General features: G+C 46.9%; 1 protein-coding gene across 1 annotated transcript in view; it reads right to left on the reverse strand.

The window, feature by feature from the left end:
• Positions 1–13,749, reverse strand: part of ahr2 (aryl hydrocarbon receptor 2) — a 99,781-nt gene extending 86,032 nt beyond the window's left edge. Inside the window, exon 1 of the mRNA XM_085348961.1 lies at positions 13,273–13,749. Within this exon, the coding sequence (XP_085205087.1) occupies positions 13,273–13,331 (59 nt within the window). The 5' untranslated portion in view covers positions 13,332–13,749. The remainder of the gene's footprint in view (positions 1–13,272) is intronic.
• Between the last annotated feature and the right edge of the window lie 421 nt (positions 13,750–14,170).

Consider the following 14,170-nt stretch of genomic DNA (forward strand, 5'->3'; position numbering starts at 1 on the left):
TTATGCATATTTTGGTCGTTGCTGTGGTTTCTCTTTCTCCCTTTTACTTTCAAACTGTCGTCTTCTATTTTTCTCTCCTTCTGTTACATCGTTTTAATTTCGTTACTTCTTATTTTTTCTTTTGCTTTCTTAAACTTACTCATGTGGCTTTTGTTAAGGCTCAAAGGTAAGGGTCACTCTGATTAAATTTAAATCTAGGTGTGCTAAAGGAGCTGGAGTCGGTGAGCTGGACCGCTCAATCGTGCCTTGTAAAGCATTTTAATGCAATTACCAGATTGATAACCTGGTTCCTGTGAGGCTATATGCACTAACAGATCATGCAAGAAGTCTGTGCATGAGTGTTCATGAGTGAAATTTTAGTTTTTGGTTAGTCTTAAACCTTACTTATTAACATATATCTATAAAGCTAACAAGCTAACTAGAATTAGCTTAGTATTTCAGCCACTCATCCAAATATGGTCACTTCTGGCTCCAGAAAAGCTACATGACAGCGCACTCCAAAAACCGAGAGGCTGAAAACTCTCTTTGTCATCTGTCTCCTTGCAGGCTCTGATTGGCTGTTGTTAAAGTTTACCAATGTGTGGAATTGCAAAACCCTCTCATTAACAGCACAACTACACAAACATGCGCACCAAAGTCCCACAGCAGGTTTGCACTTCACATGTCATGACAGGTTAATTGGAGATTACCTTGCCCAAAACTCCCCAAACTCTGGGCGCATCTTAACCCATGATAAAAATGTTTTAGACCGAGGCCGTTTGAAAACACCAACAAAGTCCCAGAAAACTGAAACAGATACTGAGCTCGCAGCAATGGTGCTACTTTGTAGTCATGTACTCTTTACAAGGAAACCTGCAGTGAGCTTAGATTGAAGAAGTTATTTAGATGAGTGATGGAACATTTCTCTCACTGATGAACAGGATCAACTTTCTAGGATTTCCTTATCTGGATACCTGAGCATGCATCAACAGATCGACATTGTCAGGGTTCCTGGGTCGTTGACCCAGTGATTTCAGTTTGTTCATGTTCAGTTTGGTTCGCCACATTAATGTTCTCACTTCCTGTCTTTTCCCGTGTCAGCTTGTCTCCCGTGTCATTAGTCAGCTTATGTTCAGCCCTGTACTCACCTGTTTCCAATCATTGTCATCATTCAACCTGTGTATTTAAGTTCCTCGGTTTCACCAGTTCTCTGTCGTGTCATTGATGTTATTGTGATGTTGTCTCTCCGCCTGTATGTTCCGTTAGTCAGTCAGTGCTTCAGTCAGTCGTCCAGCCAGCCATTTTCTCCCTTTGTTCTGTTCATCCACTCCTTATAATAAATCGTCACCTACCTGCGAGTCCTGCGTTTGGGTTCCTTCTTCCTCGCCTCCACCCAACCGCTGACAGAATGACACGACCCGTGCCACGAAGACACGTTTGGAACCCAGCGGACTCGGACCTCTACGAGCGGCAGGAGGTAGCGCTCTCCTTGTGGGCGGAAAAGCTCAAGGAGAGACAGCGGCTCTTCGCGGAGCGAGAGCACGTCTTCGAGGGCACTCGCTTGGCTCTGGGCGGGCCTCGGAGACGCCGCGTTCCCCCACCTGCTGCCTCACCTGTACCGGAGCATTTGCCGTGGAGAGTGGACGTTCCACGCCGCGCTTCGGCCACTCCCTCTCTCGCCACTCCGCTCCTCGCTCCCACACCCGCCGCCTCATCTGCCGGACCTCCACCATCGCCGCGGCACAACGGCTACGCCTCCCACCTCGGCTCAACGGAGGCTACCGCGCCAGAGGCTCTGCTGTTTTCCCCGGCCGCTTCCGCTTCCCAGAGAAAGCGGCGCACACGCCGCCATAGAACGGACTACTTTCAGCCACTCCCGATGGTGAGCTCCAGTGACTGTTTTTCGCACTCACCATCTGATTATTCACTTAAAACGCGCAATAAACCCATCTCTCATTCATGGGATGTTTCCCTCCTGGAGGATTCTGTGGACTGGGAAGATTTGTTCTGCTCTGCTCCCCCAAAGACTGTAAATAGTGGTGGCAGAAAAATCAGAACAATCTCCAATAAACCTGCCAGTAACACACACACCGTCACTATTTCCACACCCAGTATTCAGCCATTTCCCACCAGCACAGGGGCCCAGTCTACGCCCACACCAGTGCCAGCTCCCAGGAGGAGGGCAGCTGCGACCCGGTCTACCTCCACACCCGCTTCTGTTTCTCAGGTGGGGGTGACTGGTGTCCAGCCACCTTCCGTGCCCGTCCCAGCGCCCAGGTTGAGGGCAACCAGCACCCAGCTTGACCTCCCTGGAGGCTTGGAGGAGCTAACCGGTCCACCTGCTACTTCACCACTTCATCCACCTCCTGACCCAGCCTTTCACGCCCTCGCACTATCCCTAGTTAGATTAGCTGAACTGTCCCCTGCCCAGGCACCAGCCTTACGAGCCCAAGCCGTAATTTTATCTCCGTCACTAGCTCAATCTGTAGCTCAGCCAGCAGCCACGCCTGCCTCTGTTCCTCCCTTAGCATCTCCCCTCCAGTCAGTTCCCTCACCTGCTGTTCAGCTTTCCCTCCAGTCAGTTCCCTCACCTGCTGTTCAGCTTTCCCTCCAGTCAGTTCCCTCACCTGCTGTTCAGCTTTCCCTCCAGTCAGTTCCCTCACCTGCTGTTCAGCTTTCCCTCCAGTCAGTTCCCTCACCTGCTGTTCAGCTTTCCCTCCAGTCACCTCCTGTAGCTCAGTCCCCTCCTGTCCTCCAGTCACCTCCTGTAGCTCAGTCCCCTCCTGTCCTCCAGTCACCTCCTGTAGCTCAGTCCCCTCCTGTCCTCCAGTCACCTCCTGTAGCTCAGTCACCTCCTGCTGTCCAGTCTCCTGCTGTCCTCCAGTCAGTTCAGCCACCTGTAGCCCAGTCTCCACCTGTCTTCCAGTCACCTGTAGCCCAGTCTCCACCTGTCCTCCAGTCACCTGTAGCCCAGTCTCCACCTGTCCTCCAGTCACCTGTAGCCCAGTCTCCACCTGTCCTCCAGTCACCTGTAGTCCAGTCTCCACCTGTCCTCCACTCTTCTGTAGTCCAGTCTGCCGCCCAGTGCCCTGTAGTCCAGTCGCCTCCTGTTTCCCAGTCACCTGTCCACCATCCCGTCCAGTTCCCGGACCTGCAGCCACAGCACCCAGAGCCAGCTGTGAGCCTTCCTGCTTCTCAGCCAGGGGTTTCCGCACCCGCTGGCCCGGCCGCTCCTCAGCCAGGGGTTTCCGCACCCGCTGGCCCGGCCGCTCCTCAGCCAGGGGCCTCCGCGCCTACTGGCCCTGCCTGTCTCCGGCCAGGGGCCTCCGCGCCTACTGGCCCTGCCTGTCTCCGGCCAGGGGCCTCCGCGCCTACTGGCCCTGCCTGTCTCCGGCCAGAGGCCTCCGCGCCTACTGGCCCTGCCTGTCTCCGGCCAGAGGCCTCCGCGCCTGCATCGCCTGGTCAGGCCTCTGCCTCAGCTGCACCCACGCCCGGCCCGGCCTCTGCCTCAGCTGCACCCACGCCCGGCCCGGCCTCTGCCTCAGCTGCACCCACGCCCGGCCCGGCCTCTGCCTCAGCTGCACCCACGCCCGGCCCGGCCTCTGCCTCAGCTGCACCCACGCCCGGCCCGGCCTCTGCCTCAGCTGCACCCACGCCCGGCCCGGCCTCTGCCTCAGAGCCTTCGTCCGCTGCAGCCTCAGAGCCTTCGTCCGCTGCAGCCTCAGAGCCTTCGTCCGCTGCAGCCTCAGAGCCTTCGTCCGCTGCAGCCTCAGAGCCTTCGTCCGCTGCAGCCTCAGAGCCTTCAGCCTCAGAGCCTTCAGCCTCAGAGCCTTCAGCCTCAGAGCCTTCAGCCTCCGTGCCTTCAGCCTCGCCTGGCCCAGCCTCCGTGCCTTCAGCCTCGCCTGGCCCAGCCTCCGTGCCTTCAGCCTCGCCTGGCCCAGCCTCCGTGCCTTCAGCCTCGCCTGGGTCTGGAGCTGAACGGCCGTTTTCTAGACCGCTGGCTGGGCCACTGGCCGGGCGCCATCGCCGTCGTGGGCGGCCCACAGACCCTCTTCGCCTGAGTGGCCGCCGTCGCCTCCCGCACGGCCGGCCCCCGGACCCTCTTCGCCTGAGTGGCCGCCGTCGCCTCCCGCACGGCCGGCCCCCGGACCCTCTTCGCCTGAGTGGCCGCCGTCGCCTCCCGCACGGCCGGCCCCCGGACCGCCTTCGCCTGGGTGGCCGCCGTCGCCTTCCGCACGGCCGGCCCCCCGACCGCCTTCGCCTGGGTGGCCGCCGTCGCCTTCCGCACGGCCGGCCCCCCGACCGCCTTCGCCTGGGTGGCCGCCGTCGCCTTCCGCACGGCCGGCCCCCCGAACTGTGCCCACGTCGCCGCCGTTGCTTTCCACGCGGTCGGCCCCCTGAACTGTCTCGTCTCGGCCACGGGCCGCGTGGACGCCCACCTGAACTGTCTCGTCTCGGCCACGGGCCGCGTGGGCGCCCACCTGAACTGTCTCGTCTCGGCCACGGGCCGCGGGGGCGCCCACCTGAACTGTCTTGGTGTGGACTCCGTCCCTCCGTCCTGGGCCCCCTCCGCCCGCCCTGTTCTGGTTTTTTTTTTCTTCTTCTCTTTCTCTTTTGGCCGTCGGGTGCCGGCCTTTGAAGGGGGGGGTACTGTCAGGGTTCCTGGGTCGTTGACCCAGTGATTTCAGTTTGTTCATGTTCAGTTTGGTTCGCCACATTAATGTTCTCACTTCCTGTCTTTTCCCGTGTCAGCTTGTCTCCCGTGTCATTAGTCAGCTTATGTTCAGCCCTGTACTCACCTGTTTCCAATCATTGTCATCATTCAACCTGTGTATTTAAGTTCCTCGGTTTCACCAGTTCTCTGTCGTGTCATTGATGTTATTGTGATGTTGTCTCTCCGCCTGTATGTTCCGTTAGTCAGTCAGTGCTTCAGTCAGTCGTCCAGCCAGCCATTTTCTCCCTTTGTTCTGTTCATCCACTCCTTATAATAAATCGTCACCTACCTGCGAGTCCTGCGTTTGGGTTCCTTCTTCCTCGCCTCCACCCAACCGCTGACAGACATGATCCACTAATTATACTAACAAACCATCACATCCCAACTGACCCAGTGCTTTAACTACAGCATAGCAGCTAGAAAGTTTTCTTCTTGCTCTTGAGTCAAAAACAGATCAAAATGACAAAGTCATGACTGAAATTCATTACAAGTACAAAAGTATTGCACTGCACAGGTGTAGAAACCAAGCAGCTAGCCATGCAGTCTGCCTTTACAAACATTTGTGAAAGAAGGGATCATTCTAAAGAGCTCAATGAATTTGAGTGCGATGCTGTAACAGCATGCCAGTGTTGCAACAATTTAGTTTATGTAATATTTCCCTACTTATTATTAAACCCACCATCAACGTTATTGCAAAGCAGAAGTTTTTAGAACCACAGCCACTTAGACCACATGCCATTATAGAGCAGAGTGTGCGAGTGCTGAGCTGCATCATGCATAAAACTCTCCAAAACCTCCTCTGGCATTAACATCAGCGCAAAGTCTGTGCACCAGGAGCATGGCTTTCTTTTACCAAGCAGCCCCTACAGGTGTAATGTGCACATAAGTGAATGTTTTTTTCCACATAGTGTTCTTTTTACATGTTTACTTATAAAAGACTAAACTGCATTTCAACAATAAGAGCAGGCTACTATGAATTATGTTAAATTCAGACTCAATGAAACTGTGCTGAGACAAGGCTTTAGTGTCTGTTTATGTCTGAGTTACATCATGTTTGCACCAGTTCTGCTTTTATGCAATAATTTCATCTCGTAGGCTTTTAACCATAGATTTGTCTATTGTGTGTTTTAAACAAGTTAAATAAGGTGGGGTTGAATTGCTGTGTGATTGCCGTCTATACACCATTATACATAAATAAATACTGCATATTTGCTTGCTAGAGGCTGGACTCAAGATTAAAGTTGACAAATTTCCTTTAGCAATATAAAAGAAAACATGACATCAAATATTAATCATAAGCCATGGTCATTTCAAGAAAAAAAAAATCAGTCAGCAGCTCCCACCTGACCCCTCACAATCAGCTGATTTTAACCTTTGAAACATTACACAGAGCTCAAATCTGACTATGTTAGAAAACCACTGTGACCCAGAAGGAACTGCAGCAAGATGAGTGTGGTATCAAAATGTAGGTAAAAGGGAGACCTTTCATATGCTGTAACTTGTTTTGAGCCACCGCCTATCCCACATGTTTACCCAAACTACAGCTTTTGTATTTTTCTCCAGTGACTTATGAGAAAACTGTTCAAACGTCCAGGGTAAAGGTGCTTGTCTTTTAGCCCTGAATATGGATATGAGGTCTCAAGACTCCCTTTTTTCCCCCAACAAAGTTGAGAAAACCTTCCCCCATCCTTTCAAAGTCTCAGGGCCTTCAACTTGGAAAATATTCATAGCGTGAAGCTAAAATTTAACATGGATATTGTGCTTTTTTAAACAAAAACAAAAAAATCAGCTGATTATGAGAAAGTCAAGCGGCAGCTTTGCTCAGCTATGACTGATTTCATGTGGACTGACCTTAAAGTGAGTGCAGCATGACTTCACTGTGTTACTGTTTAAAAAAAACAACTATCTATATCTAGAAATGACATTAGGAACCAAACAGCCTGCATCTCTAAACTTTGCTGTGATCTTAGACGTTAATTTTGTAAACACGCTTGCAGTCTAAAATGTGAAATACAGCAAGGGGGTGCAGGAAAAGTGACTTTGCTGTAACTATTAAAAGCCTGCAGCCTCTGTGGGAATGGCTGTAGGCTGAATGGATGAGCTGTAAGTGTAACACGTATGTGTAAAGCACGGCCCCTGATGAAGCCCTGCTTGGCTAACCCTGCTGTAAATAAGACATCTGCTTCCAATAATACTCCAAAACACGACATATCTGAAATCGAGGCGAGATGGCTATCGCTGCATTCCTCACAGCACAGCTCCCTGCAAGAACAATGAGCGGCCAGTGTTGTTGCCGCTCGCTTTATCTGCCAGATCTGTCCTGGAAGGGGCGTGGACTGTAAATATGAGTGTGTGTTACGTGTGTTTGTGTCTGAGAGAGAGAGAGAGAGAGAGAGAGAGAGAGAGCGGGGGGGGGGTCAGGAGGGGGTGTGCTGGACTCAGAGAAACACTCCCCTGCATTCACACAAAGGCACTTTTGTCTCAGACGCGCCAACGACACCTTTTCAGAACAATAGAAACTAAAGATGATTTTGGCGCCTGTTCCCTGCTGGAATTAAGACACCAGAGCCAATATCATACCTGCAATTTAACACCTGTTTCACAACCCAAGTATGAAAGAGCTCAGTGAAAGAAGCACCCGAGTTGATCTGGAGTTGTTTGCCAAGTTCAGTGTCTGTTCATAGTTTTCTTTTGGGGTCATTTCTTGTGTTTCTTAGTACTTTTCCAGCATCTTCCCTATCTGCCCCAACCTCTCCTTGTCTTTGTTCCTACTACTGCAGTTAAAATTGAGGAAAAATCTTCAACATAAAGATGTCCTTGTTCTTAAGTACGTGCAGGATTTATTAACCCCCATGGGCTATGTTAGTTACTCTGATGTCTCAGTTCGCCTTTGCTGGTTGACAGTCTCCACACTGAGACCAGAACTGTGACTTTAACTGTGAAACATTAATTTAGTGAAAGGCTGTTATGATTGTTTACGGTAGTTTTAGTCCTTGGTTTGTCACTAATAGTGTTATTTATTTTAGATATTCTGCTCTTTTTTGTTCTTCCCAGGGATTTTATTTTTTAGAAACTGATCGATATATTAGCAGGGCTGATATGTAAGCCCATATTAGTTATTAACGATTTACCTGTATCAGCATTCATAACGGAAATTAAATGAAAATTTAAAAGGCAAAAAAAGACAAGAGAAACATCCTTTAGGCATGTTATGAATGTTCATGTTATGTAGTTTTGGCATTGCACAACTTCCCTGTTGGGCGCACGTGTTTGGAACGCTACAGCTGACAACCAGCTGACGAGAGCAAAGTTGAGAAAAGCATGAACAAATTTTTTTAAACAACATTAGAAATGTGAGGGAGATCTGTTTATGTTTCATGTGTCTGAAAGACAAAAAAATATCGGCCGATATATCAGGTTTTTATGATAATCAAATATCGATATTGGTCTCAAAAAACTTCAATTGGGCTGTAACTTTTTAAAAAATTGAAATAGTTTTTTCTAGTTTATCTCTATGAAGCGGTTTGTAACTTTAAGAAAAGTACTTTATAAACTTATGCCATTATAACCACACAGTTGTTTTTAAATTATTCCAGGCCTAAACTGACATCCCGACAGGCTTAAGCACGGGATAATTTGGCATTTTTAAGACTTTTTGTTAGGCACAAGCTACAGCTGTTAAGGATATTTTCCCACCGTTCCAGGAAAAATAAAAAATACAAATCTGGAACTTTTAGAGACTTTCAGTTCTTCATCACACTCATCACACTGTTTTTAACAATTATTTAATGCAACACAACACATCGCATACTCATAAGAAATGAAGTGGGACTTTCTCAAATTACCTGCTCCAAAAGTCCCATTAATCCAAATGTTGGCTTTATTAGCCAACATAAATATGCCTATATGCTTTTACTCCAAGGACTCAGTGGCATCATGATGTTTTGACCTTGATATGACAACCAGGAAGTGAAAGTTGGGACGTTCGTGTTCGTCACATGTCAGTCCTAAGAAGAAACAGTGCCTCTGCTGAAAGCTGGCCCATCGCATAGAGCACCAAAACAAAACCTTAGCAGCAACATCTAACCATTTTATTCCCATGTGAGTTCAGTCTCAGAGCAGTTAGCAGAATCCTTAATATCCTTAGCTTGTTTACACTGTTTTTTTTAACAACATGAACCACAAACCATGCTGCTGTAGAGAAGGTAAACAGACTGGTATTTACATTGTGCTCTCCTACTTAATTTTTAGTGCTCAAAGCACTCTCTCACATGCCTCTTTCACACAAGTGCTTTTTAACTTAAAATTCACACACTCGTACTCAAATGGATGCATCAAAGGCAGCTCAGGGATCAGTATTTTACCCAAACATACTTCAACATGCAGGCTAGAGGAGCCAGGGATCAAACCAGCAACGTTCTGATTGGTAAATGACCCACTCCACCTCTTGAGTCACAGCCACCCAAAACTTTACACCCCATCCACTACTAACCAGGGTCGACTCTGCTTAGAGATCGGCAGGTTCAGGGTGGTATGGCTGTAATCCAAAGACCCCCTTCTAAAGGTTCTTTCCTGGACTTTCAGGGTTTAAAAGGAACCATGGTGCTAAAGAGGACCAGTCTGAATTATCTTAGTGCACTTTTGACAATTTAAAATCAACAGTGGTGCTATAGAGAACCAATCTAAAGGATTTTTAAGGGTTTAAAATGAACCATGGTGCTACCTCCTAAAGTTTCATTATTGTACTACTATGAGAATAACCATAAATAATAGGTTCTTTACTGGATATTTCAGGGTATTAAGGGACTGAAATGCTACAGAAAAAAACTTTTTAAAGGTTTTTAATGACCCACGGTGCTACAGAGAACCTCTTGAAGGTTCTTCATTGCTCTTTAAAGAGTTTAAAATGGGTCATCGTTCATTGGAGAACCCCTCAAGAATGCTTTGGTGTTTTCCCGTCCTGCAGCGAGAGAGCCGGATGTGACACTAGTATGTCCCAGTGGCAGCCAGCGGTACTGCAATGAAAGAAATTCCCAAGTGAGGCTATTATGCTGAATTTGGAATGCCTTAGTTTTACATTCACAAGGCAATTTGTAAAGTCCAGGAAAGTTTTTTTTTTGTTGCTTTGACGCACCTAAAAAGTAACCGTTATTCAACTGAATTGGCACCACTTTGAAGTCCAGTATCCAGCTGCAATAAAACATCTGTGGGAAGGAGTCAAGTAGCCTCCTCCAACACCTCTGGGACGGAGTTTAACCCCAAAATGGAGCAGGCCCTCGTTTCCTAACATCACTGCAAGTTTCTGCAGCCGGCTCCAAAATGTGGAGGCTGATACGTCAAGAACGCCTGCAAGCATTTCTCATGCAGATGTCCAAATACTTCTGGCTACTCGTTGTGCAATTCAACCTTCTTGTTATTGTTTTACAACTTTGTACAATCCATCCGCCGTCTCTTTGTCTCTGTCACACATGGACATTACCATAAATTTAAATGCTTCCCTTGTACAATACAGTGTAAACATAAAGGTACACTGCCGCAGGGCAGGCTGCTGTAACGCCGCCTCCAGACCTCTCTGTGGGCTTAACTGACTCTCACACTCACAACTCCCTCACTCAACACTGTTTCCTGAAAGAAAAAAGAAAAGAAAGACAAACTTTTCCTAAAAACTGAACATGGCAGACTTACGTAACCCTTTGCGTGACACTGAACTATGTTAATTTGAGTGGAGGGAGGGAGGGAAAAAACAAACTCCCCTAAAACACATAGAGAGAGAAGGAAAAAGACAGGAAAAAAGTATGTTGTGGCAGTCGGAGGAGGAGGAGGAGAAAAAACAGAGCGAGTCTCAGATTACGCCATCCTCCCTCCCTCCTCCCTCGTGGAAACATTGCGTGAGAGCGCTCTACGTCCTGATTATGATTAATGCAGGTAGTGCCACACACATACGCACACATACACTGAAACCGCGGTTCTGGCTGGGTTCTGCCGTGGGTCCCTGCTCAGGCCTGTGGTTCTGTACGGGGCAGTTAACACTCCGTCTGGCTTGTTAAAGCTAAAAATCACAAACTGGTAAAAATCACAGTGAGGAGGCCAGCGTGGCTGAGAGCAAAGGGTTCTTTATGGCACAGCAAAGGGTCTCGAACAATATATATCCCCAGGACGCTTTAGAGAACCCTTCTAAAAGTTCTTTATAGCACTTTTAATGGATTGAAATGTCCATGCTGTTATGGAGAACCTTTCTAAAGGTTCTGTGCTGCACTTTCAAGAGTTTAAAACAAGCACTTTGATACAGAGAACCCTTCTACAAGGTCCTTAAAGCACTTTTAAGGGTGTAAATGATCAACGGGGCTATATAGAATCTACAAAGAACCCTCTAAAGGTTCTCTCCTGCATGTTTAAGTGTTGGAAATTAACACTGATTCTATAGAGAACCAATCTAAAGTTCTTTCCTCGATTTTCAGTGTTTCGAATTAACTATGTCCCCCCTGGAGAATCCCTCTGAAAGTTCTTCACGGGAGTTGTTTAAACTGAACCATGGTGCTATACAGAACTTCTTTAAAGGCTCTTTACAGCACTTTAAATATGGTGATAGAAGGTTATAGAAGATCCTCTACAAAGGCAACAACATAACTAAGGATATCAGCTGAAATGCAACAGGATGTTATGGTGCCCCATGATGCCTTAGAGGACTCCCATACAGTGGCCCATGGTGCTACTAAGTCTTAACAGTATGGTTAAGGGTCTATTATTAACTTACTGAGCATTGTTCTCTGGAGAGCCTGCAGAGCAGCGTAATGTGTCCAAGACTCAAATACAGTGCTTTATAAAAACTCTCCAAAGTTATTTACACCCCTATGAGAGGTCTGATGAGGATACTTCAGGATGGTGTTTTCGAGAACCTCTAGAAAAGCACCTTGAATAATATAAGTAGAACAATTAGAGCCTGGTGCTTTATATAACCTCTAAAGGGTTCTTTCCCAAAGGGTCTAAAATAGACTTACATACTTGTGGTGACTTTGGAAACAGCAACACCATCTACTTGATCCTTTAGACATCCTCACTCCTATACAGTATCTTCCATCCATCAGCACCACAGGGGGCCTCTAAAGGATCTTTGAAGCAGATTTATTAATGTTTTTTAAACTATGTGGCCATTGCGTACCAGAGTACTGGATTACAATCAGAAGGTCGATGGTTAGAGTCCCAGCTCCTCCAGTCTACAGAAATCACATGAGCACCAGTTGGTTTAAGTGTCAATGAAGAGATTTTTTTCCCACTAGTTTACATCCAGTTTGAATTGTTGTTTCTTTAAGAACATTCTAGTTCAGTGGCAAGAGAAAAGTCCACTTCTAGTGGTTTATTCACAGCAAAATTCATGAGCAATAAGCCTATCATTAGTAATATCTCTATTTTTTTCACTTTAGAGGGCTGGGCAATCTGAGGGCTCTGTTCTTCTGTTTTTGTGCAAAGAATAACTTTGTGGTTCCCAAACTGAAGACCTCAGGGACCTGCAGCAGCGTTCGAAGGGCTTCTAATAAGTCCTGAAACATCATCTCTGACAAAGCACAGAAGAACAAAGATTCACTGTGCTTGGCTTCCCTACAAAAACGGGATAATGAAATGAGCAAAACTCCGTCCAAAAATGGTTCCTTCTCTATGCAGAGGTAGTTTTCAAATTGCGCCGTTGGGGGGGGGTTCTGAGGCGTCCTGATTGGGGAATCAAGAGGGAAACAAAGATACTATACATATATTAAAATCATAAGTAGAATCACAGGAAGGTGGTACGATGAGATTTCTGATGTGGGGTTTCAGTCTTTACGGTGTCAACCTCCCCGCCTACAGGGCACACTCAAACAAAAACTCAAAAGATAAATCCCAGTTCAGCACCATCCACTTCTGAGGAGTCCTTTAAGGAGTTTTTAAAGGCCACAGATCAGTCTGGGAAGGCCAGCTGTCCTAGATGGTATAATTAGATTTAAATGATACTGAAGCAACAGTTAACTTTATTCTCCACGCAGTGCTGCTGGACCTCAGCACTTCACATTACCTCGCGGTGGCTGGCCAGCATTGCATAACCACTGCAGGGAAAAATAGACTTTATAGCCTTATGGATTCAACAAGCCAGCTACTATTGCACACACACACATAGAGGGCACAAACACGCTTATTACAATGTAACGCAGGCTATAATACAGGAGTAGTGCAGGGATGTTTGCACAGCTGCACCTAAAAAAAGGAAAAAGAGATCCCTGGTGTTAGAAAGCTTCACTGTGACATGTATGCGTGCTTTGGGGAGAAAAACACACAGATTGTTGCTCAATATAAACATTAAAAGCCACCAAAGCGAGGTGTTTTAACAGGATTACACGTCCTAGCTTCTATGGAAGGTCAAAGGGACTGCCCGTACTGGCACAACTGTAGTATTACATTAGTAAACAGTAAAACGCGTTATAAAGCTGGTATAAACCACAACACGGAGCTCATAAAGTGCAATAAAACGTCTGTCTTTAGCTCTCCGGTCACCTCAGACACCTCAGAGTGCTCGGAGGTTTTGCTTTGCGGTGTTTGGGGAGTTGACTTACATTTTCTGGACGGGCTTCTTCCGTTTCTTCGCGGCGTAAAGCGCCGTATTCGGCAGCATGTTGAATTCAGAAGAAACAAAGTGAGCTACAAGTGGCTTTATCCCGGCTTTATGTGCGCGTTAACAGGTCCGGGCGTGTTCAGAAGACTCGCATGCCCTCGAAAAAACTGAAAAGGAGACGATTAGAAATCCCCCCCCTCCTCTCGGTCCTCGACAGCTTCGCGTCCCGAGTGCCTCTCAGCCGAAAAAAAAAACCTTTTTGTTGTCTTTAATCGAAACAAGCCTCTGGTAGAAGTTCAAAACTACCACAACTTTTTATTTCCACGACGTGTAGGCCTCCTCGTCCGAGATACGGGCGAGTAAAGCGACTTTTAGCCGTTAAAAGAGTGAAAAGTCCTCGGAGTAGTTTTATGTAAGTCCTCGGGCTGCGCGTCACCTCCGTAGTGATTTGACAGGGCCGCTCAGCCGCCGCGCGCTCCCGTGGCGGTGAGTGTGAATGTGTGTGTGTGTGTGTGTCACTGTAATGAGAGAGCAGAATATTTAAGGTGGTCCAAATGTGGGCCAACTGAAATACACACCGCAGCCGAGGAATGGTTAGGAAACCGCATTCCAACCGGGAAGACCTTAAGGACTGTTTTTTTTTTTATTGTAACGCTTGTATAAGGCGTTTACTAACAAAATAAATAAAAAGTTAGTCTTTAAATAATATTTATGCTCATAATTACAATTACAGTTATTGAAAAGCTATATATGTTAATATATGTATATATATATATATATATATATATATATGTATAGAGAGAGAGAAATATTTTCTGATATTTGCATTTATGTACAAATTCTTCAATACTGTTAACATTTTTATGAAGCCCAACAGACAAAATAAAATTTAATATTTA

This window comes from Diplotaxodon limnothrissa, linkage group LG23, assembly GCF_057381915.1.
Source record: "Diplotaxodon limnothrissa isolate DT_005_m linkage group LG23, D_limnothrissa_male_GT1.1, whole genome shotgun sequence".
Taxonomy (NCBI): domain Eukaryota; kingdom Metazoa; phylum Chordata; class Actinopteri; order Cichliformes; family Cichlidae; genus Diplotaxodon; species Diplotaxodon limnothrissa.